The 25,840-nt window shown below is 41.4% G+C and overlaps 1 protein-coding gene across 6 annotated transcripts in view; it reads left to right on the top strand.

The window, feature by feature from the left end:
• FLRT2 (fibronectin leucine rich transmembrane protein 2) overlaps positions 1-25,840 on the top strand; it is a 96,718-nt gene extending 70,878 nt beyond the window's left edge. For 4 of the 6 annotated variants that reach the window (XM_066387910.1, XM_066387911.1, XM_066387912.1 and 1 more), the window contains one exon: positions 22,051-25,840. In XM_066387910.1, the coding sequence (XP_066244007.1) occupies positions 22,444-24,426 (1,983 nt within the window). In that variant the 5' untranslated portion in view covers positions 22,051-22,443 and the 3' untranslated portion in view covers positions 24,427-25,840. Of the gene's footprint in view, positions 1-1,992; positions 2,011-7,584; positions 7,658-22,050 lie in introns of those variants that run through there. The other 2 variants (XM_066387914.1, XM_066387915.1) reach the window with 2 other exon arrangements.

Below are 25,840 nucleotides of genomic sequence, written 5' to 3'. Positions count from 1 at the left end.
AATCAAGTTATCTCCTTCTTATGTTGCACCTTAGACATTTAGTTTAATCATCCATTCATCTTTTCTTTCATCAGCGAGTTAACAAATGCGTGTATATTTTATAAACAAGAAAACCAGGTCACAGGAAGATTAAGTAACTTCCTCAAGGTCACACAGCTAGGAAGTGGTCAGTCTGGAATATAAACCCAGAACCCCATTAAAAAGATAGGCGGCATCCAGCAATAGAAAAGTTGAAGTGCCATGATCCTCACAGGCAGGAGAAATAAAGTTTTAAGTCGGGTGACACAATGACACTTCAGGATGTTTACCTGCACATAGCTGAGGGTGATTTAGGAAAAGAGACTGGAGACAATGAGGTATGGGGCAAAGGCGAGTTTAGCTCATTTATGGGGGAAGCAATAAATATCTGAAGAGGGAGGCGATAAGAAAGAATTGTCGTCACTCATGACTCCTCTGGGTGGTAAGTTAGGAGGGCAGAGGAGGAGTGATGACCTCTCTACTGTGGGCAACAGAAAGGGTGTTACTGCTGTCAGTCGAAAATGGAGAAGTCAGAAGAAAAACCTGAGAGATTTGGTTTGAAGTTCCAGATTGGAGGTATGGCTGGTAATGCCCATGGGTATGGAAATATAGAACTGAATTTCTGATCAGATGTTGGAACTGCATTGAGGACTTGAGCACCAGTTTTGTAAAATTAAAGCGGTAGAATTTTTTTCATGTATTGAAGAGAAAGTATATAAGGCAAGAAGTCTGAGGACTGTCCACATCCAGCGGTTGGGAAGAAAAACAGATGTGGTCGGAAAGTGAGAGGCAGACTGACAGGCTATCAGAGAAACTGGCGGAGGTGAGATCAGGGACAGGAAAAGTGTTCAGGAGGCTCCATCCTTGCAGGGATGGCAGCAAGAAGGAGGGTTAAAGACCACTGGGTTTTGTATTTTGAAATCCTATTGTGGGATTTTTAAGGAGGAGTTATAAAAGCATTTCAGGGTAGTGTAAGATGGGCTATAAGGAGCCAGTGTGGAAGAAATAGAGATGATTTCCATGAATGCACAGAGAAAGATGGAGTGAGAGTTCAAGTTTGTTGGACGTTGAGTGCTGAGAAAGAGGTTTTGGAACAGTGAAGACCTGATCATCTTTGTCATCAAAGAAAGCTTCGTTGGAAAGCAAATCTTTGACATATGCACACATTGCACACCTGATCTGTTCCAGATGCTTAGTAGATGTTTGTCGAATGACTAATTTTGTCTTTTATCCATCCAGAAAGAGAGATATTAGCCTCATTTTATATATTTAAAAATAGAATCAAATGAACGAAAGGAAGCCATGTCCTAGAGTAGGCAGGGGGGTTAGGAGGAGTTGGAGTGAAGAAGACAAGGTTAACTTAGAAAGGGAGTGGGTTCTGCTGCTCGTTCAGCAGGGATGAAGGCCCAGGAAGGCAATGAAGGTGCGGAGATAGAGGCAAAAGTGCTGAAGGGAGTGGAGGATGATATTGAAAGAAAGTAAGACGTGCAGAAGACCAACTGGTGGGATGTGTCCCGAGGCAGGCAGTAAAGGGGCAGTCCAGTCCCATCAGGGCTGGGCTGAACTCTCCATGGACTCATAAACCATTGTTGAGCCATTAGATCAGCATTGCTTACAAGCCCCTTTGAACTTTAAATGACGCAGCATGATCCTAATAAAGAGGTCTTGGAACACAGCCAGGATGCCAGGACTAAAATTCTGCCCAACATCACCCGTTCCCCAGAGAGACTGCCAGTCTCTGGATAGTAGAGGACAGAGGCTGCCGGAGCAGTGGGGAATGGCGAGCTTCACTGAATTAGTGGCCTGGGAGAAAAGCCTTAACGACCTCACCCCAAAGGGAAAAGCACAATTCTGGAATCACTTGGTCTTCAATCCCAGCTCTGCCACCCACTACTTAGGCAAACTTGAACAAATGGGTGGAACTGCTTGAGCCTCAGTTTGTCACTCTGAAACGGGACTGATGACGAGACCTGTCTTAATAGAGATGTATGGGTGAGTATTGTGTATATTTTATTCAAATGCTGACTCTTTAATAATTATATTGGTAAAGCCACAGAGCTGTGGATTGCGAAGAACAGTATTAGCAAAGGCTGGCCCTGTATATGGCCCATAGCTGGGAAATGGGAGGTGTATCCTTGAGTCTTCCACGGAATGTTCTGAACACCAGGTTATACCAGTGGTTGCTTCTGGAGGTCAGGTTAGAGAATTCATTGTCTGGGACAAACAGAGCTTCTTGGTTGGTCTGGAAGAAAAGTTCTTTTCACAATAGACACTTTTTTTAAAGTATAGCTAAAATTTGTCATTTATTTATAGTAAAGGATAATAAAATATATTTTGTGTATATACATATATTTACATATTGATAGATACGATATATTCACACAAAGGCATATAAATTGTACATATCTATACAGCTACTTTATTTTCTTTGCTCACTGTTGACAAAACTGGCTTTTCCTGTGAGGATGCATTTCTTCCAGGTTTTCAGTGTCAGCTTCCTGCTGAAGCCACCTCTCCCTGTACTCTCGATTTGGAGTTACCCTGACGGAGTCACGCCTGGTGTGCTCCTGGCTCTTTCCCCTCCCGGAGTCATCACTGGAAGGCCAGGTGGCACCTCTGACTTTATGAAAGCACCCTGAAGCTTGGGGGACGAATTGGAGAAATTGGTTACATTCTGCATTCTCTTTGTCTTTGTCGGGGTTTGGTCAAGGCCAAGTTAGAGTTCCCTGAGTGAGAGTCGCTTCACGAGGCTCTACATTCAGTACAGTCAACTATGATTTGGCGAAACATCCCATTATTTGGAAGAGGGGGAGATAGAAAGGGTAGGCATAATTTTGCTGTTGGAAGCTTTTGTTCACACCAGTGACCAATTTGTCCGGTAGCTGAATGGATCTGGCAATTTATTTATTAGAGACCAATTTGCTAAAATGTTCTAAGTGGACATTGTATCCTTGGATGCCTGTGAGTTCTGCATGGAATCCTTCATTCCTATAAAATGAAACGAATAACCTTTTGGAAGGTATACTGCAGAGAAAAATCTCTCATAACCCCAGGTTATGATCATCTCTCTTCTCAGGTTTAGTTGTGGGAGGGAGGGAGGTTAGGGAAGTCTTGAAGAGATTTTCTTCTTTGGAACTAAACAGACATTTTTCTTCAAGTCCCCAATCAAATATTCCATCTCTTTTCTGCCTGGATATAATTTGGTGGATACCACTACTTATGGGGTTTGTGACTTTCTAACTTCAGTTAGGCATCTATCCATCTTCCTTGTCTTCCTTTCTCCTAACTATCATGCAGAGAAGGACTTGAATTGGTACACTTGTGAATTCCCTGAAGACACATAGTACAGAGCCCTCCACTTAGGACAAGCCGAGTTCCTAACTGCAGAAGCTGTTCAGTGATGTAAATTTTGGAGAACAATAGATAGGAGCCCCTTTGCTTGTGTTCATAGAGAAGAGGAAAGTGGAGGTTCTGGACATTTATTATTAAAATAGAGGTAGAAAAAGATGTGTCAAAATGCTTTCAAGAATAATGACTGACTGAATAACTGATAAAGTCAAAACTAGCATATAAGAACTTGCCCTTTCTTATTGTTCATTGATAAATGAAGCTCTCTGTTGAGGACAAGATAAGGGCAGATAAATAACTTCTGATAGAAGATGAAGGGGTTCCTTCTTTAGTTTTTCTTTTCTCTTCTATTTTTTTTTTTTTTTCAGATCTTGGCAGGTAAGTGAGATCTGGATTAGGAACAGAGAAAAGTTTAGAGATTAAAATTGTACAGATCTCTGGGTAACAAAGAGAGTGACTTTTCATTGCATCTTGACGGGACCTATTTTGACGTCTTGAAATGTACTGTTTTTGTCGAAGTCTGGGTGAGTTGTTTTCTTTAATATATTTATATGAACTCAAAGACTTTGAAGGCTCTTTCTCAATTAATCTCACCCTGTTTTATTAATTTTTAAAAATATTTTTTGTGGAGGTCTTTTGTTGCTGATTTGGGCGGTTGGGGTGTGTTAGAAATTGTCACTAATTTTAGAATTGGAAAGAAGCTTAGATATAGTCGAGTCCTTCTCCTTCCAAAGAGCTGCGTGGCGTGAAGCCCGGGCAAGTTAAGTGACATGCTTGTTTCAGTGGACTGTTCAGGAGATAAATGTTTCCAAACTCTTCCTCTGGTTTATACCTTATTTCACGGATTTTTCACGCATTCATCTGTTGCCTGGTAATCTTCCCCAGTGTGTGCATACTTTATTTACCCAGCTAAATTGTAAATTTTTCAAGGACTCCATATCTTTGACTTCTCACAAACAAACCCAAGTCTTTGAACATTGTTATTCACAGTAGGTCACACTTTAAGGATTAATGATGGCCTTGGGCAGCATTTGTTTACACAAATTACTGTGGGTGAAGAAATGGAGAATTCGAAAGAAAACTTCCCTAAAATGGAGGGGGAAAAAAACCAACATTAGAAGCAAGATAAACAAGACAAGGATTGTTTTTAAAACAGAGTAATTTTTTTAATGTTCTTACTATTCTTGAAATTGGACTAATGGTAGAGGGAATAACGGATGCAGGTAACCTAAATTGCTCTAAATACCCACCATTCAGAGCAGGGCTAGAGAAATATCTTCAAAGAGGGCTTAGAAAATGGGAGGAATTAATCTTGGCTGCTGTATGTGTGCACTGAGTGGTGGAATGCAGGGATTAGCAAAGGAAATGGGAGGACTGGGCAGTGGCCTGCCCAGCTTGTCTGGCTGTCAGTGCTGGTTAGCAAAAACTCCAGTCTTTGACATGTAGGCTTCAGAATCATCACAGGGCACAAAGGAGACGCAGCTGAGAACCCTTAGCTCTTTGGGGTTTAACTTCAGTGCACCTGATAAATAATTCAGGTAGTCTGAAGTGCCTGGGTCTAGAAGATTTCAACTGGGCTTTTTCATTTTTCTCTTTAATAACAACCCAGGCTTTTCCATCTGATTCTATTTAAACTTATACCTCTCTCTTTTTCCCCACCTCCCCCCTAATGTCTTTTTTTTCCCTCTCTCTCTCTCTCTTTCTATAATTTCTTTCTCTATCTGTTTTCTCTCTCTTTTGTGGAGAAAGCCCACTTACAGTGCCCAGTTTTTTTCTTTTCTCTCTGCTACATTTTGCTTTCAATAACTTGAAAATTTAGCTGGGAATAAAGAGCTTTTTTTTATTTATTTCGGTAATGGTAGCTCTCACCATTGGATGGTGCTTAGCACTTTTGCTTGAGTTTAGCCTCAATAAGTCACAGGTTTTCCAGGTTTTAAGGCTGGTAGAACCATGATGCGCTTTTGAAAATGTATTTAGTGTACGAGCCACCTACTATCCATCATATATAACTGGGAAGTCATTTTAGTGCAGAAAGCATTTGAAAATGTTTTGTCTTTGGGTGATGGGCACACAACACTGTCAACAGTTCAAATACTATAGAAACGTTTACCGGAAACCTATGTACTCTTATTGACCAATGTCACCCCATTAAGTTTCATTTTCTAAAAAAAAAAAAAGAAATCATTTAAAATGTTTAATAATAACACACACACACACACACACACACACACACACACACTTCAGTGGACATGAATTTGCCAAACTTTTGATGCAGTGCCCAAGTCTAAGAAACCACTGATTGGACTAATAATATTTTCTCCACCACATGCATTATTTCTGATTTTTTTGTTTGCTTTCTTATATTGGAATGAAAACATTTAAGCAGTCGGAGGGTAATCTGAGTGTAAATCATAAAGGAATTTTAAGATTTTGTCCTCTCCATCTCTATCTCCAGTACCCCACCCCCTGCCAGCAATGTCACTGATTTGCCATTAATGTTTTCCTAAACCATCCAACTAGGTTTTCATTGCAGTAACTCTTTTCTTTTTTACTCTTATGTGTTCTTACTATATAATTACAGTGCACAAGTGTCATCAGCATAATATAGTTTGTATCTCTTGGTAAGCACAGAGCTTGATGGTCAAGAACATGTGTGAAGGTACCAGGAGAATATCTTAGCAGCGCCCAACAGCTGGAACATCAGGGGTGTGGTCTGTGTATTTCACTAGGGCATGAGAGCGCAGCGCTTTCTGGTATATTGATCAAAATATTGATCAAGTAGAATATTGGTAAGAAAGCTTCTGTTTCAGATGTGCCAGCTCCTATATATCTAAGCTCTGTAATCTTGGGAAAATTACTTAAACACTTTATAACTCCATTTCTACATCACTAAAATGGTTATACGATAATAATGTCTATCCCATTGGGTTGCCATGAGAATGAGATGAGCTGGCAGATCTCAGCATGTGGCTTTGTGTATTGCCTAGTTTCACTCAGCGCATGTTTGCTGCTATTTTTCTTCTTTGCTTCATCGGCTATGGCAGTGTCTCTAAAACCTTTTTCATTATTGACTCCTGTAAGGAGGTTGCTTATTTTTTTCACCTAAAGCCCCTCTTTGCTTATGACATTTTAATACAGCAGATATATTGTGTATGTATTTATGGACTGTGACCACTTGGAAGGCCATAAACTCTCATAATATCTAAGAATTGCTTCTCTGTTCCCTGAGTCCCCATTTTTACCCTGTGGGGATGATATCACCCTTGTTGAGAATGTTTGATCTGTTGGATTTCAGATGATATCTCTTTACACAAGGCATTACACCACTATCAGAGTGGGGTTGGCTCTTTATAACACAAGGTTGAGCAAGTGTTGACCTGGAAGTCTGCTCTCTCCACCCATGGATGTTATCTCTCTGAGAAGACACTTAGATTTGGGAGTTGTTGACTTGGAGAACCCAAGAAAGGATTGAAGCACATCAATGATTTTTAGAGTCTGAGAAAGTAATTAGAATCAGTAATTACTACTATTCTTAATAACCACTTAGTAGCTTTTATTTTTTGTTAATGGATTGTCATTGATGATATGAAGTCATTATTTATTGGTCTGAAAAGTAGGGGGTGAAAGGGTTCTTGAAACTGCTAGGGGTATGACCGTGGCACCCAGAGAAAGATATTGAACTCCAGGAATGAGACATGCTTCTTCAGAGGCTGCTAGGCTGAAATGAGGTCCAAAGTGGGTGTCCAGACGGCAAACTCTTCCTCTTTTTACAGTCAAGTTTACTCTACAGTCCTGCTATGAATATAGGATGTAAGCGAGCCGTTTCTTTATCACTGAGTCTTCTGTGGCATATTTTCCTTTCCACTTTATAATGAACTATTGAAGTGAGCATCTATCTCTGTATTTTTATAAGGATTAGGGCCCATCTGAATGACCTGATTTTAACTTAATAACCTCTTTAAAGATCCTGTATCTGCGTAGGGTCACAATAAGAGACACTGAGGATTGGGATATCAGCAAATGAGTTTGGGAGAACACAATTCAGTTTATAACAGTTTACTACCTGTCATATAGTATGCATTCAACAGTGAATGAATGAATGAATTTTTTTGCTAAATTTGGGAAATTAGCAATTCTACCAATACTTATGAGTTATTAATAAGCCTCTTAAGACTTTTATATTTCTTTCAGCCTGAAGATGTGCTTAGGAAATAAAATTCAATGGCGATGTTTTTATTGATTCAGTAACACATCACGTGAAGAGCTACTGCCATCAGGAGCCTGCCCAGAGGTTTGTAGGCCTTGGGCACGAGTCAGAGAGAGGCCTACCATGGCCCTAATCTATCAAAAGTTCTAAATCATATCAACAAAAAATTGTTTTAAAAGTATGTACAGTTTTCCTGTGACTGATCTGCCTTTCTAAGTGTTGTGGAAGGCCAGGTAGGACTGACTTCAGAATTCTCAAACTTTACCAAAGTTCTGCATGGAAAGTGGCAGCACAGAGAGAATTGGTCCCCAACCATCTTGAAACCCAAAGCGGCCTTGCACGCACACACACCGGGTCTGCACACTTCTTCCCCTAGATGACCGGGCATAGAGGTGCCATCACCTTGGGGGAAGGGCCCAGTGTAGAAGCCCACCCAGACACTGGGAGGTGGTTAGTGGCAGAAATTTTGGAACCTGTCTACATAGAGCGTAGCCCAGGAGGGGCGCCCCAGGCTTCAGACTGTCGTACCATGAGGATATGACTTGTCTTGATGGGAGGGTGTGGGTCATTGCTCTGAGCATGGTACTGTGGTCAGTTTCAGCTCCTGAAGGAGCTCTCACTACTTTTGAGATTACTCCCATTCTCCGATTTCCCTGAGGCGTGAGCAGGAGAGTTAGGAAGAGAGAACATTCTGAGAAAGTCCCAGGCCTGGGGCTTTACCACGTCCAGAGGTAGCTAAAGCGGGGGTGGGGGTGGGGGTGGGGGTGTTGCTTCACCTAGAAATGTACTTCACTAAGTCCTGCACCCATGACTTCCCCAAAAGAGTATCTATCTCACTACTTGTGAGGAGTCTTGGGTCTAGAAATCTGTGAACAGGTTTCAGGTAGACATAGGTAATGTGTGGGTTCCTGAACCTCTTGAGTGGGGGCCCCCTCACTGCCACTGAGCCTGGGCAACCCCGGTGCTCAGGTCAGACAGCTCAGATGCTCATGAACGATGCAGCCTTGTCAGCCCCTGCACTGCACTTGTAACGTTTTTGTCATTAGGGTCACTAAAAGCTGCCTTTCAAATTATCTATGGTTGCTTACCAGGCTGTGCTTATAGCTTCAGGAAAAAAAAAAAAGAAGAAGAAGCTTTTCTTCACCACATAGAATAATTTATAGGCAGGGACCAATTTGCTTGCTAGGAAACAGCAGGTGGTCGGCCTTTCCCGTGGAAGGGGCATGATGCTAAGCAGGGTGGCAGGCTTCAGTGCTCCTGGTGGAAGGGGAGAGACCCTTCTAATTAATGACATGGCTGTCTTTACCCAGCATGGGTGTCTCACCTTGACACCAAAGTTCTTGTTTAGTCAAGCTGTATTTCATTTATTTAGTTATTATTCATACATCATGTATTTCAAAAGAGAATTTTCAACATCTGGTAAAAATGCGTGTGTGTGTGTGTGTGGGGGGGGGTATATTGGAGAGGCTCTATGAACAGGACATTTGAAGGGAAAATTCTGGCAGAAGAAGTTTGGAGCTCACTTTTCCTCTCCAAGCTCCTTTTCTTGATGACATTTCTTGTTCAAGTTCATCATACTTTCCCACCCGTATAGATTTCAACTTTTGCTGTATAGATTTGGTGGTTCCTTTTGATCTTTATCTTCACTCTCCATACCCTCCTGGCTCTAGTCCATGTAAGTGTAGGCTTTCCAGTGACCTTAGAATAAAATTCTAGTGATTTGCCAAAGCCACAAGCCTTTGCTTGGCTGGGCCCTTCATATCCTTGGTCCTCCAGTCAACCCATTTTGCATAGGATGTCTCCATCCATGTTGATCTTTCCTGGAAGAGGGCAGGCTCTTCTCCCCTTACACCTTTGCACCTGCTGTTACTTAGGCCTGACTATTGCATTAGCCCCTCTCCTCTCATGCACCCTTCCTTTGTCTTGGATCCCCCAGTAACACTACTCATTCTCTGGGAATCCCATTGTCCATGATGCCGTCCATGACCACCATATCTAACCCACACCCACAGCCTCCGAATATTGTTACACTTCATTATGTCTTTCATGACATGGTTCACAATATTAATATTTCTCATCTCAAGTTTGTAGTTTTTATTTAATAAATTTTTTTTTCTGTCTTGTTTTCTAAACATCTCCTTTCTGACTGCAGGGTCTTTATCTGTCTTGTTCACCTTGCATTACAAGGACCTTGCATTGTATCAGGTCCAAAGTGGCCTTTTAGCAAGTGTTTGATGAACGAATGAATGTGAAGTACTAGTGTTTGGGAATGGTAGATACAATTCACTTGATATATAGATAGAATGTCTGCCAAGAATATTTGCCTGTTATAATTAGAGAGGATGGCATTCTAATCCAAAGGAATTGGATTATTATTATAAAATTTTAAGTTTTAGAAACTGGTGAGAAAGATTTTAGAGACAACAGAAGCAAATTGGGAATTCACATCCCATTAAGTAATTGCCCACTCATGTGTCTTTTTTCCATGACCTGTTTCTTGAATGTTTTAAAAGAGCAGATCTGCTACTTCCATTAATACTTTAGGGGGTGCACATTGCTACACCCGCTCCAATACTCCTGAGCACTGGGGGCCTGCATTTCAGTCAGTTGTAGTTTTAGCTAAGGAAGGAATAAGTAATCCAATCTGATCTCAAACATGATGCTCCCTCTTTTAGTCTCAATCTATTAAATTTTTTATCCTCCCAGATTTTACATTACTCTCTAATATTTCAGTTATTAGTTTTATTTACAAGTGAAGATTTAACTTAAAAAAATGTTCTTTTTTTTTATTTGCTCATTGATTTTAGTGAGAAAAGAAGAGAGTTAGAGAGAGATAGACGCATCAATCTGTTCCTGTACGTGCTCTGACCTGGGATCGAACCCACAACCTGTACAAATCTGGACAATGTTCTCACCAACTAACTGAGCTATCTGGCCAGAGCATGATTAGAACTCTTTTTCTGGATTGCCATCAAGTAGCTGAGACAAAGATGAAAAGCCAGTCAAGACTGTCTTCTCATGTGACTTGAGTGTGAGTATGTGTGTGTATGTGTGTGAGAGAGACAGAGTGTGTGTGCATTTCAGTGTGCGTGTGAGTGTGTGTGTGAGAGACAGAGTGTGTGTGCATTTCAGTGTGCGTGTGAGTGTGTGTGTGTGAGAGACAGAGTGTGTGTGCATTTCAGTGTGCGTGTGAGTGTGTGTGTGTGAGAGACAGAGTGTGTGTGCATTTCAGTGTGCGTGTGAGTGTGTGTGTGTGAGAGACAGAGTGTGTGTGCATTTCAGTGTGCGTGTGAGTGTGTGTGTGTGAGAGACAGAGTGTGTGTGCATTTCAGTGTGAGTGTGTGTGTGATGGGACCCTCTTTCAGCTGTGTTGCCTCCCTCTGGTGGCAGCTATGTGCACAGGGGCCTGGGAGGTGTGGACTCACTCACACTGCACCTTGCTTTCCTTACAGAAAAGAAAAATGATGTTCTCCTGATTGTGTGTGTGTGTGTGTGTGTGTGTGTGTGTGTGTGAGTTTAACTATTTTGTTTTTTTTAGAAACAGATATATTGTTAAGATAATACAAGCATCTTGCATTTGCGGTAAAGTTTGAAACCTGAGCTGACCATAAATGAAAGCAGTGTTCTGTCAGTGTGTTAAACTTTAAAGGGGCCTCCTTGTATGTTTAAACCCCTCTATATTTGGGGAACATATTCCAAAATTTATTCAAATGAAAAAGACCACCGGTATAGATTTATTTTAATGATAGTTTTTAAAAATCTAACTTTTCACTATTTTCCATTGAATTATTCCTGAGTGCTCTATGTAGCTACACTGGATATGTTACTGAACCTTCTCATCTAAGGTTTTATGTTATGTCTTGGAAATCACTTGATTTTATTTTGACCCACATGGGATCATATTTTTGGGGGGAGAAATGTCCTTGAGAGAAAGAGAGGGTCAAAGATAAGAAATAATCATTTTTTCCCTGTTTGTTTTGCCCCCTTTTATTCTCGACATCCAGAAATAGTCCCTGAACATAGCCTGGCATGTCGGCATGACAGGTGTTCTGAAGACAAAAAGATGCACTATAAAACTCATTTATTCAATGAGAAATGTTATAGTACTTACATTCAGAACCTTCCCAGTGATACCAAAATAGATTTAAGCAATACATTTTTCATATTTTAGACTCAGAACCATGTAACTCACCTGGAAATACTCCGTGTAATTGCATTCTATGTGCTAATCCATGTCACCGAGTCAAATCTGTATTCTTGTCATGAAGGAGACACCTGACTTTTTTCATTACCATTATATATATTACATATAGGATGCAATATATTGGTGGGAAATTATGGAAGTAGGCCATGTTTATATTTTGGGATCCAGTTTATATATATTTTTCACAAGCCTTTCTTTTTGCTCATATATATATATATACACATATATATATACATATATAAAATTTTTACTGAAATATTGCGGTGATATTGGTTAATAAAATGATACAGGTTTTAGGTGCACAATATACATACATCATCTGTATATTGTACTGTGTGTTCACCACCTCCAGTCAAGTCTCCCTCCATCACCATTTACCCCCCTTTAATTCTCTTCAAGCTGACCACCTCCTTCTCCCTGTTAATCCCCATGCTGTTATTTGTGTCTCTAAGGGTTTTCTTTTTGCTTAATCTCTTTATCTTTTCACCCAGCTCTCCAACCTCCCTCCCCTCTGACATCAGTCAGTCTGCTTTCTGCCTCTCTTAGTCTGTTTCTATTTGGTCTGTTAATCTGTTCATTAGATTCCACGTATAGATGAAATTATACAGTACTTATCTTTCTCTGACTGGCTTATTTCACTTAACATAATACTCCCTGGGTCCATTCATGCTGTTGCAAAACGCAGGAGTTCATTTTTTTTTACAGTTGAGTGGTAGTCTATTGTGTTAATGTACCGTAGCTTTTTTATCCAGTCATCCACTGATGGGCACTTGCACTGTTTTCAAATCTTGGCTGTTGTAAATAATGCTGCAATGAACATAAAGGTGCATATACTTTGTGATTAGTGCATAAGCATTTCCATAGCTCTGAAAGATGCTGGCTTGTTTTGTATTGATTCTAACCCTGTGGAGCAGTAAAGTATATGCAACTAAAACACAGTTCACTGTCACACTGACTCTATATAAATATATAAGTTGTTGGTGTTATATGAGCAAAAAACATGTAATTTTTGTGTGGTAGATCTTAAAGACTTGACTGAATTCAGGCCATAACCATCACAGAACTGCAGTGTTATGTATCTGGTGTGATCAGACATGCCTTTCAGCAAATGAGGTTTGTAACAGTGGGTCAGAATGACCCATGTCAGCACTACTGTGGGTCAATAAGGACACATGACCTTGGCTGGTTGGCTCAGTTGTAGAGCATTGGCCCAGCATGTGGAACTCCTAGGTTTGATTCCCAGTCAGGGTACACAAGAGAAGCGTCCATCTGCTTCTCCACCCCTCCCCTTCTCCTTCCTCTCTGTCTCTCTCTTCCCCTCCCACAGCCAAGGCTCTATTGGAGCAAAGTTGGCCCGGGCTCTGAAGATGGCTCCATGGCATCTACCTCAGGCTCTAGAATGGCTCTGGTTGCAATGGAGCAATGCTCCAGATGAGCAGAGCATTGCCCCCTGGTGAGATGCTGGTGGATCCCAGTTGGGCACATGCTAGAGTCTCTCTGCCTCTCTGCTTCTCAATTTAGAAAAATAAATAAATAAGGACACAGAATTTGATATGATTTTGTAAAACAAGAATGGTACTGTCATAATTGCAATTATTTTCCAGTTGCATGTTCTACACCTTTTTGTAAGGTCATCGAGCTTCTTTGTATTCGGGGACTATTCATCCATTTCTTTATCCCTCAATCTCTCTGAATGGGTTAGAGTAGGCTAAAACCCCTTGTAGTCTGTTCTGAGATATTACCTTGATGATTCCTTATGGAACCTCAGACTGAAGATTTTGAAGTGTTTTTACAGATGGTCTTTTCCAGCAAAGTAATCATCTGAAAGTCGTTTTTGATACGTTCATTTATTCTGTGAACTTCTGGAATCCTGCCACAAGCTGCTGTAGGCTCAGGAGAAATAACAGTGAGCAAAAGCAGTTGGAAAAATGCTGTCTCTGGCTGCACAGAGCTTACAGGGAGTCAGGACGACGTGAGTCAGGAGCAAGGCTCTCCAGTTCACATCCAAGTTCAAATCCCACCTCTGGCTCTTATCTCCTCATTGGCCCAAGAGACGTGACTTAACATGGGGCACCCATTCCTTCTTTGGGAGTAATTACAGTAGAAAATGCATGGCTTTATTCTGAGTCAGTGCATGTAAAGTTCTGAAAATACTTTTTCAGATACTCTGAAACTATACATACTAAATTGGAAGTGATCTTGAAACACCAAACTGAATAAATCAAGTGGGTGTTGGAATGTACAGGTAAGGAGCTGAAAGGACAGCCTAGGTTGGAGGTTAAAGTGTACAATTCATTGACATAAGATGATAATTTAAGCTGAAAGCTTGGGAGCCATTTCCTATAGGAGGAAATAAGACCAGTCACTGGACCCAAGCTTACTGAACTCATACTGAATGGCTAGAATTGAAGAAAGAGAGCCTACAGAATAAGAAATAGCAAATGGAATAGAAGGAAAACCAGCACACTAAGATATCAACACAACCAAGAAATGATGATGCTTTAAGAAGAGCATGCACAACAAATCGAAATGGTGCTATAAACCCAAGTAGGAGGAAGGCAGGCAAAGCCCTGTGGATTTAGCCACCTGATGTTGACTGCTGACATCAGTGAGAGGTGCTTGTGAGAAAATAGGGTAGGAACCAGTGTGGGCGGTGATGGTGATGGGTGGGAGATGAGAAAACAGAGATATTGATGATGAACTATTTGGGGGAGTGGAATTTGGCTAAAAGTAAGGAGAGAAGAGTGACAACAGCCAGGGGGTAAGATTTTGGTCCAAGGGGATTATATTTAAGTAGAAAATATTGTAGAAAGTTCACAAGTGGATCCAGTTTGAGAGCAGGAGGTTGTGCACACAGCGAAGGAGGAGATAGAGAATTATGTTCTGCAGAAGTCTGTAAAGAAAGGACTCCAAGGAAGAACTCATGTAATCAACCTCTAAGCCAGTCTAAGGAGAGGAATGTGGGTGCGGATGCAGGTAGACTCATATGTTTGGAAACAGAAAGACATGGGAGATGCTGTCTGATGTCTCCTAGTTATCTGCAGATTCAAACCAGGCTGTATAGCTGTCAGAGGGGTGGCGGGAGAGGGCTCTAGGTGAAAGAAGGTGAAAGGATTAGCTAAAAAACACAGATACATGACACATAGTCACAGAGAGCATGGTAGTAGGAGCCATAAGGGGGATGCAGACTAGTTGGGGATGGACAGGGGGGTACGGGGGGAAGGGAAGAAACTTGGCTTGAGGCGATGGGCATACAATGCAGTGTGCAGATGATTTTTTGTTGAGTTGTAAACTTGAAAATTGTATTGTTTTGTAAACCAATGCCACCCCAATACATTTAGTTTTTAAAAAAATCAGATTTTCTACTGAGAATGAAGGGAGAAGGTTTAGTGGTCTAAGAGTAAAGATTGACACCAACTTTGAGGAACGGGGGAGTGGGAATTTTCTAGAGAAAGTAGAATAAGAGTGCTAGGTAGGGGGAGGTCTCACTCTAAGCTGCAGATTTTTAATTCCAGGTAGAGCTAGTCTGTCTTGTTAAATGACTTTCTCTAGTGGGAATCTGAAACCCCGGCAGAGGGAGATCGGGCTGTGTTTGGGTGGGAGATGTTTGCCTGATAGGTGAAGTAAAAAACAAAACAAAACAGAAAGCCAGGGAAATTGGGGTGTTGGCAGAATTTGTAAAATGATAAATTGTGAGCTCTAAACTGAAAAGGGAGAAATGTGATTCAGTGGAAAGACTGCTGTTTTTTTTTTTTTTTTTCAAAACCAGGAGAACTGAGTTGTAATTCCACTTCTAAGATTTGTTACTATTTGAAGTTGATTAAGTCACAGATTTCTCCCAGGTTGTTTCTTCCTTTGTAAATCAAAGATAATAACATCTTATTCTTCATATCCTGTGTGTATTTCACACTACTAGCAATCACTAACGCTGAATAGATATTTGAATATTTAGCTGCATCTGAAATCAGGTTGGAAATGGCACAGGAGCCTACGGATGAAGCATGTGAGTGTAGTTACTTATTTCTTCGTTTGTTTGTTTGTTTTTGAATTATGTATAATTGTCTAAACATTAAGTTCAAATTTCTGTTCTATGCCAGCATAACTTACCTTCCAAAAAAAAGAAAGAAAGGGAAAGAGGGAGAGGCAAGATGATTTATTCTATTCTTTCCTTCCCTACTCCAGGTACATGCTGGGACATAGCTTTTTGATTTATTTTTCCTTTAATTTTACGGGTGCTGTCTCAATAAAATTCTTCTCTATTAGTGTTTGTTCACCACTGGGTTTATTGCACACACTGAAGACCCAGTCTGTAATATAGATTATGCAGATTTTAATGGACCCAAAGGATGGTCAGTGTGAGCTCCCAGGTGGATCGAGAGATTTTGAGTAGCCTGCGGCAGTAGTGAGTGTGTCTTCAAAGTTTACATATTTGAGTTTGTAACACTGGTCGCTTGTTCTACACTTATCCCTATTATTTGAACCAACTGCATTGGAAATCTTAGGAGAACAACTCTTCAAATGTGTTAGAGAGTTTTATGTTTGCCAGGAGAATAGCTTTTTTTGTTGTTCAATTTTAATGTGTTCAGTAGACGGCCTGGAGCCAGGAAATTGTCAACTGGTTAAATAAAGTGTTTCCTTCCTCCCTTCTTTCCCTCCTTCCCTCCTTCTCTTTATCTTCCTTTCTCTTTCTTTGTTTTAGACGAAAAAATATTTGTCTAATAAGAACCTTTAAGGGGCTTGGTTGAGGTTCAGTGAATGAAAGGGAAAGATGATTTCAAGTTAGGGGAAGGCTATTGTTATATTTTCCCCCCAAATTCCTCTGGTAAGCCTCACATATTGGCCAACTACTGAAAGAACTCTCCTGATTGTTGTATGCACAGTATTTATAACCTACCTTCAGGAATATGGAAATGTGCCGAAGATCTACAATTGCTTTAGTATTTCCAGACTGTAACAAAGACACGTGCAATGCAGTGAGGCCTATGGGTCCTGCACCTGCGTGTGTCTGATTTTAAGCGCAAACTGCCTGCCTGCGGAAGCTCTAAGTCTGATGGACCCAGGGAAGCGCTTCTGGGAGGATCCTTCATCATGGGAGCTTTCCTGTTTGTATCACTTTCTGCCCTGGGCTGTCTTGTCCCAATCCAGTCAATGCCAAAACCATTGCGATTTTATTAGGTCTGTTCTAGTATCATTGTATTATGCAATCGACAGTCTTTATTGGCAGTTCCTATTTTCTGAACTATGATTTGTATAGTCTGAGTTTATTAAGTGCTCCTGGAAGAGAGGATCTTACAATAAAAAACAAAACAAAAAGAAAAGCCTTCTTAGGCAGCACTAAGGAAGAGACACTCTGCAGAAAGCTTCTCTGTGATTTGTGTGCTTTGAGTCTCAGTTAGAGAAAAGTAGTCTGGAAAAACTTCTGCTGTTTCTGTCATCATTAATAGACTGGCAGGCCCAGGGCTTGCTGTCTCCAACAAGCATTAGTTTCTTGCTGATTTATACGCGGGCTTTTGAAACCGTGTTTTATGCTTTTAAATAAAAATTTCTTGTTTTTACTGAGTGCCTTCCATGAAGCCGTCCTTCATAATGGCCAGTTTCCTGGAGGGGGCGTGTAGTCAATGCAGCGTTCAAACAAATCAGAAAGCAAAAAAGAAGAACCATTACTTTTGCTCTCAATATTTAAAATTCGTCTTGTAAAGCAGAATCTTTTTTTATTCCTAGCTGTTAGAGACTTACAAACAAAACGGCTAGTGATGTTGAAGCACAGGCTTCTTTATGATCCTCTGGAAACTAGACTACTTCAGTGAGGAGCAAAGTTGGGGAGAAGTTCAAATTTTGTTTCTTTTCTCTGCTGGACTGTGTTTTGCCTCTAGAGTCACAATCTGACCAGCTTGGATCTATGTGAAGAATTCTGGAGTCCCCCCTGGCTTATACCTTCTTACCTTTCAGATAGTCACAGAGAAAGTCGTTCTCCTTCAATGCTTTTCCTGGTGCCTCATGGGCTAGGTTAGCGTTCTTGACACAGTACCGTAATTCCTAGCTTATTCAGTTTTATTCCCCTCACTAAAATTTAAACCCCATGAAGCGGAAAACCACATCAGCTCCGCAAAAGACAGTATCCTCATTCTAGTGCCCAGTAAATATCGGTGGAAGAAATGAATGAAAAACATACTGCATTTTCCGTGTCCATATGGCAAGGAAAGTTTTTAGGTTCCATTTATTAGAAACTTACGTTCTATTTCCTGTGTAAAATCAGAATCATCATGTTAACCTTCTAGGGCTCGTAGGAGGTGGGGCAAGCCAGTGGTCTTAAGGTGGAGGAGGTTTTGCCATCCTAAGGACTATATAATATGGCAGTGTCTGAAGACATGTCTGGGTGCTTCTGACAACCCCACACAGAAGAATCATGTAGCTCAAAGGGTCAGTAGTTCTGAGGTTGAGAAATCTTGGGGTAAGTAAAAAGGCACAGATATTGACAGGTCAAAGGTGATCTTCTTTTGCTTTTTCTGTCGCAGTTTCCCTTTTTGGATAGCACTAATAGTAACAACTACATAGAATAATCATTTAAAATTATTACGCTTTTTTGCCATGGGTCAGGCAACTATACCAACTTTTCACCATATCATTCCACTTAATCCTCTCAAGAATGCTTTGAGTTAGGAAATACTATTACTCTCATTTTTCTTTCTTTTTTTAAAATTTAGTTAGAAGAGGGGAGACAGAGACAGACTCCCCCATGCACCCCAACTGAGATCCACCTGGCAAGCCCACAAGAGGGCAATGCTCCATTACAACCAGAGCCATTTTTTTTTTAGCTCCTGAGGTGAAGGCCATGGAGCCATCCTCAGCACCTTAACCAACTCATTCCTGTTGAGGCATGGCTGCAGGAGAGGAGGAGAAGAGAGAGAGAGGGAAAGAGAGAGACAAGCAAGAGAGGGAGGGGAGGAAGCAGATAGGTACTTCTCCTGTGTGCCCTGGTTGGGAATCAAACCCAGGACATTCACACGCTGGGCTCATGGTCTACCACTGAGCCAGCCGGCCAGGGCTTAGTCTCATTTTTCATGTGGGAAGACTGAGACCTAACAGATTAATTAATCCAAGTCCTCTAGCAAATGGCAGTCAGAAGTAGAATTAGAACTCAGGGCCCATTGTATTGACTTCTCCCGTGGACTATTTTCTCTATAAATACAGTTTCCAGTTTAAGGTCTAAAAAGATTTCTGCCTTTGTTATTCAGTAGGAATTAGAGCTGAAAATACAGAGGAAACTGTAGGTTACTGAAATTAAATGTTTCTTGTCTCCGTGTTTGTAATTTTACACTTGTGTGATTTTGAACACAGATCCAGTTTTTGTCCGACGTGACAGGTCAGCTGTTGTTGATCCAAGGGCAAATCTACTGTGCAGTTATTTTGAGGGATTCTCAAGAAACTCGAAGAAAACCTTGAGTGTCTGTTGTTATTCCAAATTGCCCTTGTCGTTGCTGATCAACACACTGTGATCTTGATGGGACTTTTCTTCTAAGAAGGTGGATGAACAGTTGGTTTGTCCCACGTAGTCCTATGAGGAGTCCTCTTCAAGACCATGTCCTCTTCTCACGTGATTAGAAAAGATGCACCCATCACTCAATACACTCACAAGGGTTCAGGCCGGAGCCTTCCTCTTCCACCAGAGAACACAGCTCAGGCAAGTGGAAGAATTTACAGTGTGGGTACATCATGAGAGTCCCAGGTCCATACCTGTGTACCCCGTTAGCTCCCAGTGATTGTTGTCTGAAGGCAGTTACCTTAGAAGTTTTCCAAGTAAATTCTGTCATCCTCAAGTATTGGCTTCTTGTTTTCGGGCCCTAAAAATTTGGCATTTTAGCACAGGTAAGCATCTATTCTTTTCCTGTAGGAACTTAGTTAGAGACCCTGGAGCAGCTGTTTTCCCCCTTAGGCAACTTTATTTTCTGGGTGATTCTGTCACACTTGGGAGATGCTTGTGGAATACTCAAAAATATTCTAGGTCTCATTTTTTGTAACCTTTCTTTTCCATTTATTTTATTTTTAAAAAAAATAAGATGCTAACAGCACGAAATTGTTTTTTCTTCATAAATAAGTCATGCTTTGTAAAGGTGGACTCCTCTGATTACAAATGAATCCTGCCAGCCATTAGCGCTTGTCATTCAAAGGCTTCTAAACACCTTTCAAAGTCCACCGAGGTCAGGAGACATACATAGTCATTGCACTGCTCCACTTATAAAATGTCACTTACATGTCAGATGTAATTTTAGACTGTCTCTTGGGGAGAGAAGTGGTTAGTGTGCATTATGCCTTATGACTTTTTCTCGAAAAAGTCATTTGACCTGTTCTTACACTTAATTTACATGTAGTTAATGAAAACATTTGCATGACTAAATAAGATGGAACTGTTTAGGGCCATGTTTCTCAAATTTTAATGTGCATCCCTGATGCTCTTGCTAACGTGTTGATTCTGTGTTTCCATCAAATTTTGAGGTCAAGCGCATGCTCCTGGACCAAGGATCATGAGCTTGAGTAGAAAACTATTAGGGAACATTAAAATGGTTTAAAAATTTGAAACCTGAGCTAAGGATGATTCCAAGCTTATGGCTTGAACTCATTTTCTTTTTCTATACTCTAAATTATTCTTTAAGCATAGAGGAATTTTGCTGGAAGGGATGGTTTTATTCATTGGCAAACTATATATTTGCAACTTTAACAAATTAAATAATGTTTGATTTTTTACAAAGTATCACGTGATCACGTGATCTGTTTTTGCCTGGAGATATCTACTCCTCTTTTTTAAAAAAGGTTTCTGAAAAATAAGTAATGAATTTTATTGGTTTTTGGTCTTCCAAGGTATTTTTTTTAGATGGTTCACAATCTTTTAAATTGTAGAGCAAATTTATAATATTCTTGACACTTAAATAGCACTTACGGTTTTTTTCTTTTTTAATTATGTTTCTAAAGATAGCTAAGGGAACAATTTTAAATAGTTCCTCTGTGCTTTTTGATATAACTTGTTTCAATTTCTGGCTCTTAGTGAGAATTAAGAGACTGATAGCTTTCCATGTCCTGTCATGTCAGCTTATTTTGTAGAAAAATCAAATCTGGCACCTCTCAATTAACTTCTTTGCCTCTCTGAGCTAAAAGCAGATGGAACGCGTACTGGAGCTTAAAGCCGTGATTACGATCTGTGGGTTGCCTTTCCTTCTGCAACTGTGTCTTCTGTCATTTCAAAGTGTACTGAAGTCCTCTTTTAAAAGCAGTACACATTCACAGATGGGAAGAAGGTCGTGTTGTTAAGAAATAATGTATTCTCAATCACGAGCACTGCAACTCTCAAAGGGATCACAGTGGCACATCTCACGGACACCTGGAGGTTCCAAAAGAGGGGATACGTGGAAATGTGTCCCGGACTAGAGTTTGGTCATTTTACTTGGTAACTCGGTTATTAGCTATTTTGGAGGAAGACAAAAGATGAGAGGAGGCAAGAAGTGGGGAAGGAAATTCTCCTGTCTGCCTTTACACGTGTGTCTGTGACTTACGTTTAATTTATAGTGCTTTGTCATGGGGTCAGGTCAAAGGGCTGCATCTTTTTATCTACCTACTTATTTCTTTTTAATTGATTTTAGAGAGAAAGAAAGGAGAAAGAGAGAGAGAGAGATCAATTTGTTGTTACTTATTTATGTATTCATTAGTTGATACTTTTATGTGCCCTGACCTATGATCGAACCCACAACCCTGGAGCATTGGGATAACATTCTAACTGAGCTACCCAGCCAAGGCAAAAGCTGCACCATTTCAAATGACTTTGTCAGTCCCCATTTTGCATTTGTTTATTTATTTATATAAGTTGAAAAGGTTTCACATTGTATTTCCATAAATTTTATTCCTTCCTCGGTCACTTGTTTGATCATGAAACAAGACTTGGACCATTTGGATTTATGGGTGTTCTCATTATTTGATTCAGTTGTATGCCTATCTATTTAGATATACAAATAGTATGTACTGTTTGGAATTGTAAATTTCACGATGCTGTCATTGATAATGAGAGGTAACAGTATAGTTTTGTTCTGAAGATAACTGAAACATTTTCATTTTTTGAATACTTTCTTGACTAAATTAGTTTTCTTAAAATAATCACTTCATGTCAGTCACCTGCCCCTAGTCATCTATTCCCAGTCACATCATTCCTGAAAAGTGTACAGTCAGGTCAGCACTTCTTCCGTGACTACCCTTAACTGACTCTTTTCTCTCTACTTTCCTACAACAGATTGCAGATTGAGCTTAACCGAGAAGTTCGTATGCTGACCGACGCGGACCTGACCTACAAACAGAAGAGTGTTTTGCCTGCCCAACTGGGTCCCTGTTGACCGCTGATAACTGGGCTTCATTCGTTGCCTGTGTAGAAAATTCTCTCTATTGAATTTTCTTGTCTTTTTCTTTTTGCACATGGAAGACAGTAGCAAGGAAGGCAACGCAGGCTGATAAGACCAGAGACCGCAGGAAGATTTCTTTTACCGTGAGCCTTTGGGACTTTTCCTCTAGTGGGCGTTCTGGACTTTGACAGAACTCCATCTAGTCATTTTGGTTTTGCTATCTATCTATATATATTTTTTATTTTTTTCCTTCCTACCGCATTATATTTTATTTCTGTACTTCAGAGATGGGCTTACAGACCACACCGTGGCCCAGCCATGGGGCTTTCTTCCTGAAATCTTGGCTTCTCATTTTCCTGGGGCTCTACTCACAAGTGTCAGAACTCCTGGCGTGCCCCAGCGTGTGCCGCTGCGACAGGAACTTTGTCTACTGTAACGAGCGAAGCTTGACCTCAGTGCCTCTTGGGATCCCGGAGGGCGTAACCGTACTCTACCTCCACAACAACCAAATTAATAATGCTGGGTTTCCTGCGGAACTGCACAACGTACAGTCGGTGCACACGGTCTACCTTTATGGCAACCAACTGGATGAATTCCCCATGAACCTCCCCAAGAACGTCCGAGTTCTGCATTTGCAGGAAAACAACATTCAGACCATTTCGCGGGTGGCTCTGGCTCAGCTTTTGAAGCTGGAAGAGCTCCACCTGGATGACAACTCGATATCCACGGTGGGAGTGGAGGACGGGGCCTTCCGGGAGGCCGTGAGCCTCAAATTGTTGTTTCTATCCAAGAACCATCTGAGCAGTGTACCCGTTGGGCTTCCTGTGGACTTGCAGGAGCTGAGGGTGGATGAAAATCGAATCGCTGTCATATCAGACATGGCCTTTCAGAACCTCACGAGCTTGGAGCGTCTGATTGTGGACGGGAACCTCCTGACCAACAAGGGCATCGCCGAGGGCACCTTCAGCCACCTCAGCAAGCTCAAGGAATTTTCCATGGTGAGGAATTCGCTCTCCTACCCCCCACCCGACCTCCCAGGGACGCATCTGCTCCGGCTGTATCTGCAGGACAACCAGATTAACCACATCCCTCTGACGGCCTTCTCCAACCTCCGGAAGCTGGAACGGCTGGATATATCCAACAATCAGCTGCGCATGTTGACTCAAGGGGTCTTCGATAATCTCTCCAACCTGAAACAGCTCACTGCTCGGAATAACCCTTGGTTTTGTGACTGCAGTATTAAATGGGTCACGGAATGGCTCAAGTACATCCCGTCCTCTCTCAACGTGCGAGGTTTCATGTGCCAGGGTCCCGAGCAAGTCCGGGGGATGGCTGTCAGGGAGTTGAACCTCAACCTCCTGTCGTGTCCCACCACCACCCCCGGCCTGCCTGTCTTCACCCCAGCCCCAACGACGGCCTCGCCCACCACACAGCTGCCCACACTCCCTGTCCCCACCCCGAGCAAAAGCTATACGCCCCCAACTCCTACCACCTCCAAACTCCCCACCATTCCCGACTGGGATGGCAGAGAAAGAGTGACTCCGCCTATTTCGGAACGGATCCAGCTGTCTGTCCATTTTGTGAATGACACTTCCATTCAGGTCAGCTGGCTGTCGCTCTTTACGGTGATGGCCTACAAACTCACGTGGGTGAAAATGGGCCACAGTTTAGTCGGGGGCATCGTTCAGGAACGCATAGTCAGTGGGGAGAAGCAGCATTTGAGCCTGGTGAATCTGGAGCCCAGGTCCACCTATCGGATCTGTCTGGTGCCACTGGATGCTTTTAACTACCGCGCCGTGGAAGATACCATCTGTTCCGAGGCGACCACCCACGCCTCCTATCTGAACAATGGCAGCAACACCGCTTCCAGCCATGAGCAGACGACGTCCCACAGCATGGGCTCCCCGTTTCTGCTGGCGGGGCTGATCGGGGGTGCGGTGATATTTGTGCTCGTGGTCTTGCTCAGCGTCTTCTGCTGGCACATGCACAAAAAGGGGCGCTACACCTCCCAGAAGTGGAAGTACAACCGAGGCCGGCGGAAAGACGACTACTGCGAGGCGGGCACCAAGAAGGACAATTCCATCCTGGAGATGACGGAAACCAGCTTTCAGATCGTCTCCTTAAATAACGATCAGCTCCTTAAAGGAGATTTCAGACTGCAGCCCATTTACACCCCAAACGGGGGCATCAATTACACAGACTGTCACATCCCCAACAACATGCGATACTGCAACAGCAGCGTCCCAGACCTGGAGCACTGCCACACGTGACCGCCAGGGTGCAGCGTCACCCAGGCGGACAGTGACGCTCCTGAGAACACACGCGTGTGTGCCCGGAACGACTCGCCAATTACATTTGATAAATGTTCCCCAGATGCATTTGTGCATTTGAATACTCTGTAATTTATACGGTGTACTATATAATGGGATTTAAAAAAAAAAGTGCTATCTTTTCTATTTCAAGTTAATTACAAACAGTTTTGTAACTCTTTTGCTTTTTAAAACCTAAAAAAAAAAATAGTTGCTGAAGTACTGTACAGGGTTGTACAAAGAGAACCCAACGCCAAGGCGAAAGAACAAGTGATTCTTGCTTAAGATGTGCGCATTAACCACTTCGCTGTAGAAGCTGTCAGAGTAAATCCCTTTCCTAGGGCTGGTGGTCAGATGAAAGGGCAGATGAAAATGGACACATCAGGGTCGGAAAAATTATAAGGGTCAAACAGAGAAGGGCCCAGATAGCTTCAGGCTATTTCTATACTTCCTAGTCTGGAAGAAAAGTTAAAAATTCCTACATAGAAGAAAGAGAGTAGTTACCTTGATTTGACCTAAAACAGGAAATGGAAAAAGCATCACAAGGAAGTCAGTTCCTGTGAGATAAGTAACCCAACGTGGTGGAATCAAGAAAATGAGATGAATTTTGAAAAGACCTTTAAACTTAGGGGTTGGCATTCTGACCAGGAACTTAAACATCACTCCCTGCGCTTGCCTGGCCCTATGGGATAACAGAGTTAGAGACCGGAGTCTGATTGGCGTCATCTTCAGGGACAGGTACGATGTCCCAGCAGGAATATTCCCTTTAAAAGTGTTACTGTTCAAATTATATGTCAGGTTGAATCACATTCAACAGAGATATATTCTAGAATACTTTTTTTAGAAGAGGCTAATACAAATAATGGGAAGATTATATTGAATGGAATTATTTTTGATAATGAGAATTATTTGGGTAGATTCACTTCAGCTATGTCAACATGATATTTAGACCAAGAACGGAATCAATGTGTGGAATATACTCAAGCAACTTGTTATTTCAAAAGTATTGATACTATATTTAGACAAAAGCAAGCAATCAGTGATTTTGCTATACTCTGTCAACTGCCTTTGTTAGTATCATGTTGAAATAGCTTGAATTAATAATACCTTAACCCCCTTGCAAATTCTTGTCTTCCAATCACCGCACATATATTTTCGTAATTAGCAGTTTATGCTGTTTGTTTTTCTCCACCCCCCCCCCCTGCTCAAAATTTGAAAGAAAATTATGGATGCCAGTCTTGGTTGCACAAAATATTCATAGACACTTACATGCTTTAAAATGTATAATAGTTTTCACTGTTAATAATTCCAGAAGAACAGATCAAAGCTGGCCAAAATAATGTATGTTTTGGGTTTTTTTTGTTGTTGTTGTTTT

This window comes from Saccopteryx leptura, chromosome 6 (genome assembly GCF_036850995.1).
Source record: "Saccopteryx leptura isolate mSacLep1 chromosome 6, mSacLep1_pri_phased_curated, whole genome shotgun sequence".
NCBI classification, from domain to species: domain Eukaryota; kingdom Metazoa; phylum Chordata; class Mammalia; order Chiroptera; family Emballonuridae; genus Saccopteryx; species Saccopteryx leptura.
The sequence above is the reverse complement of the archived record's forward strand: the minus strand, read 5'-3'. Positions and strand labels throughout refer to the sequence as shown.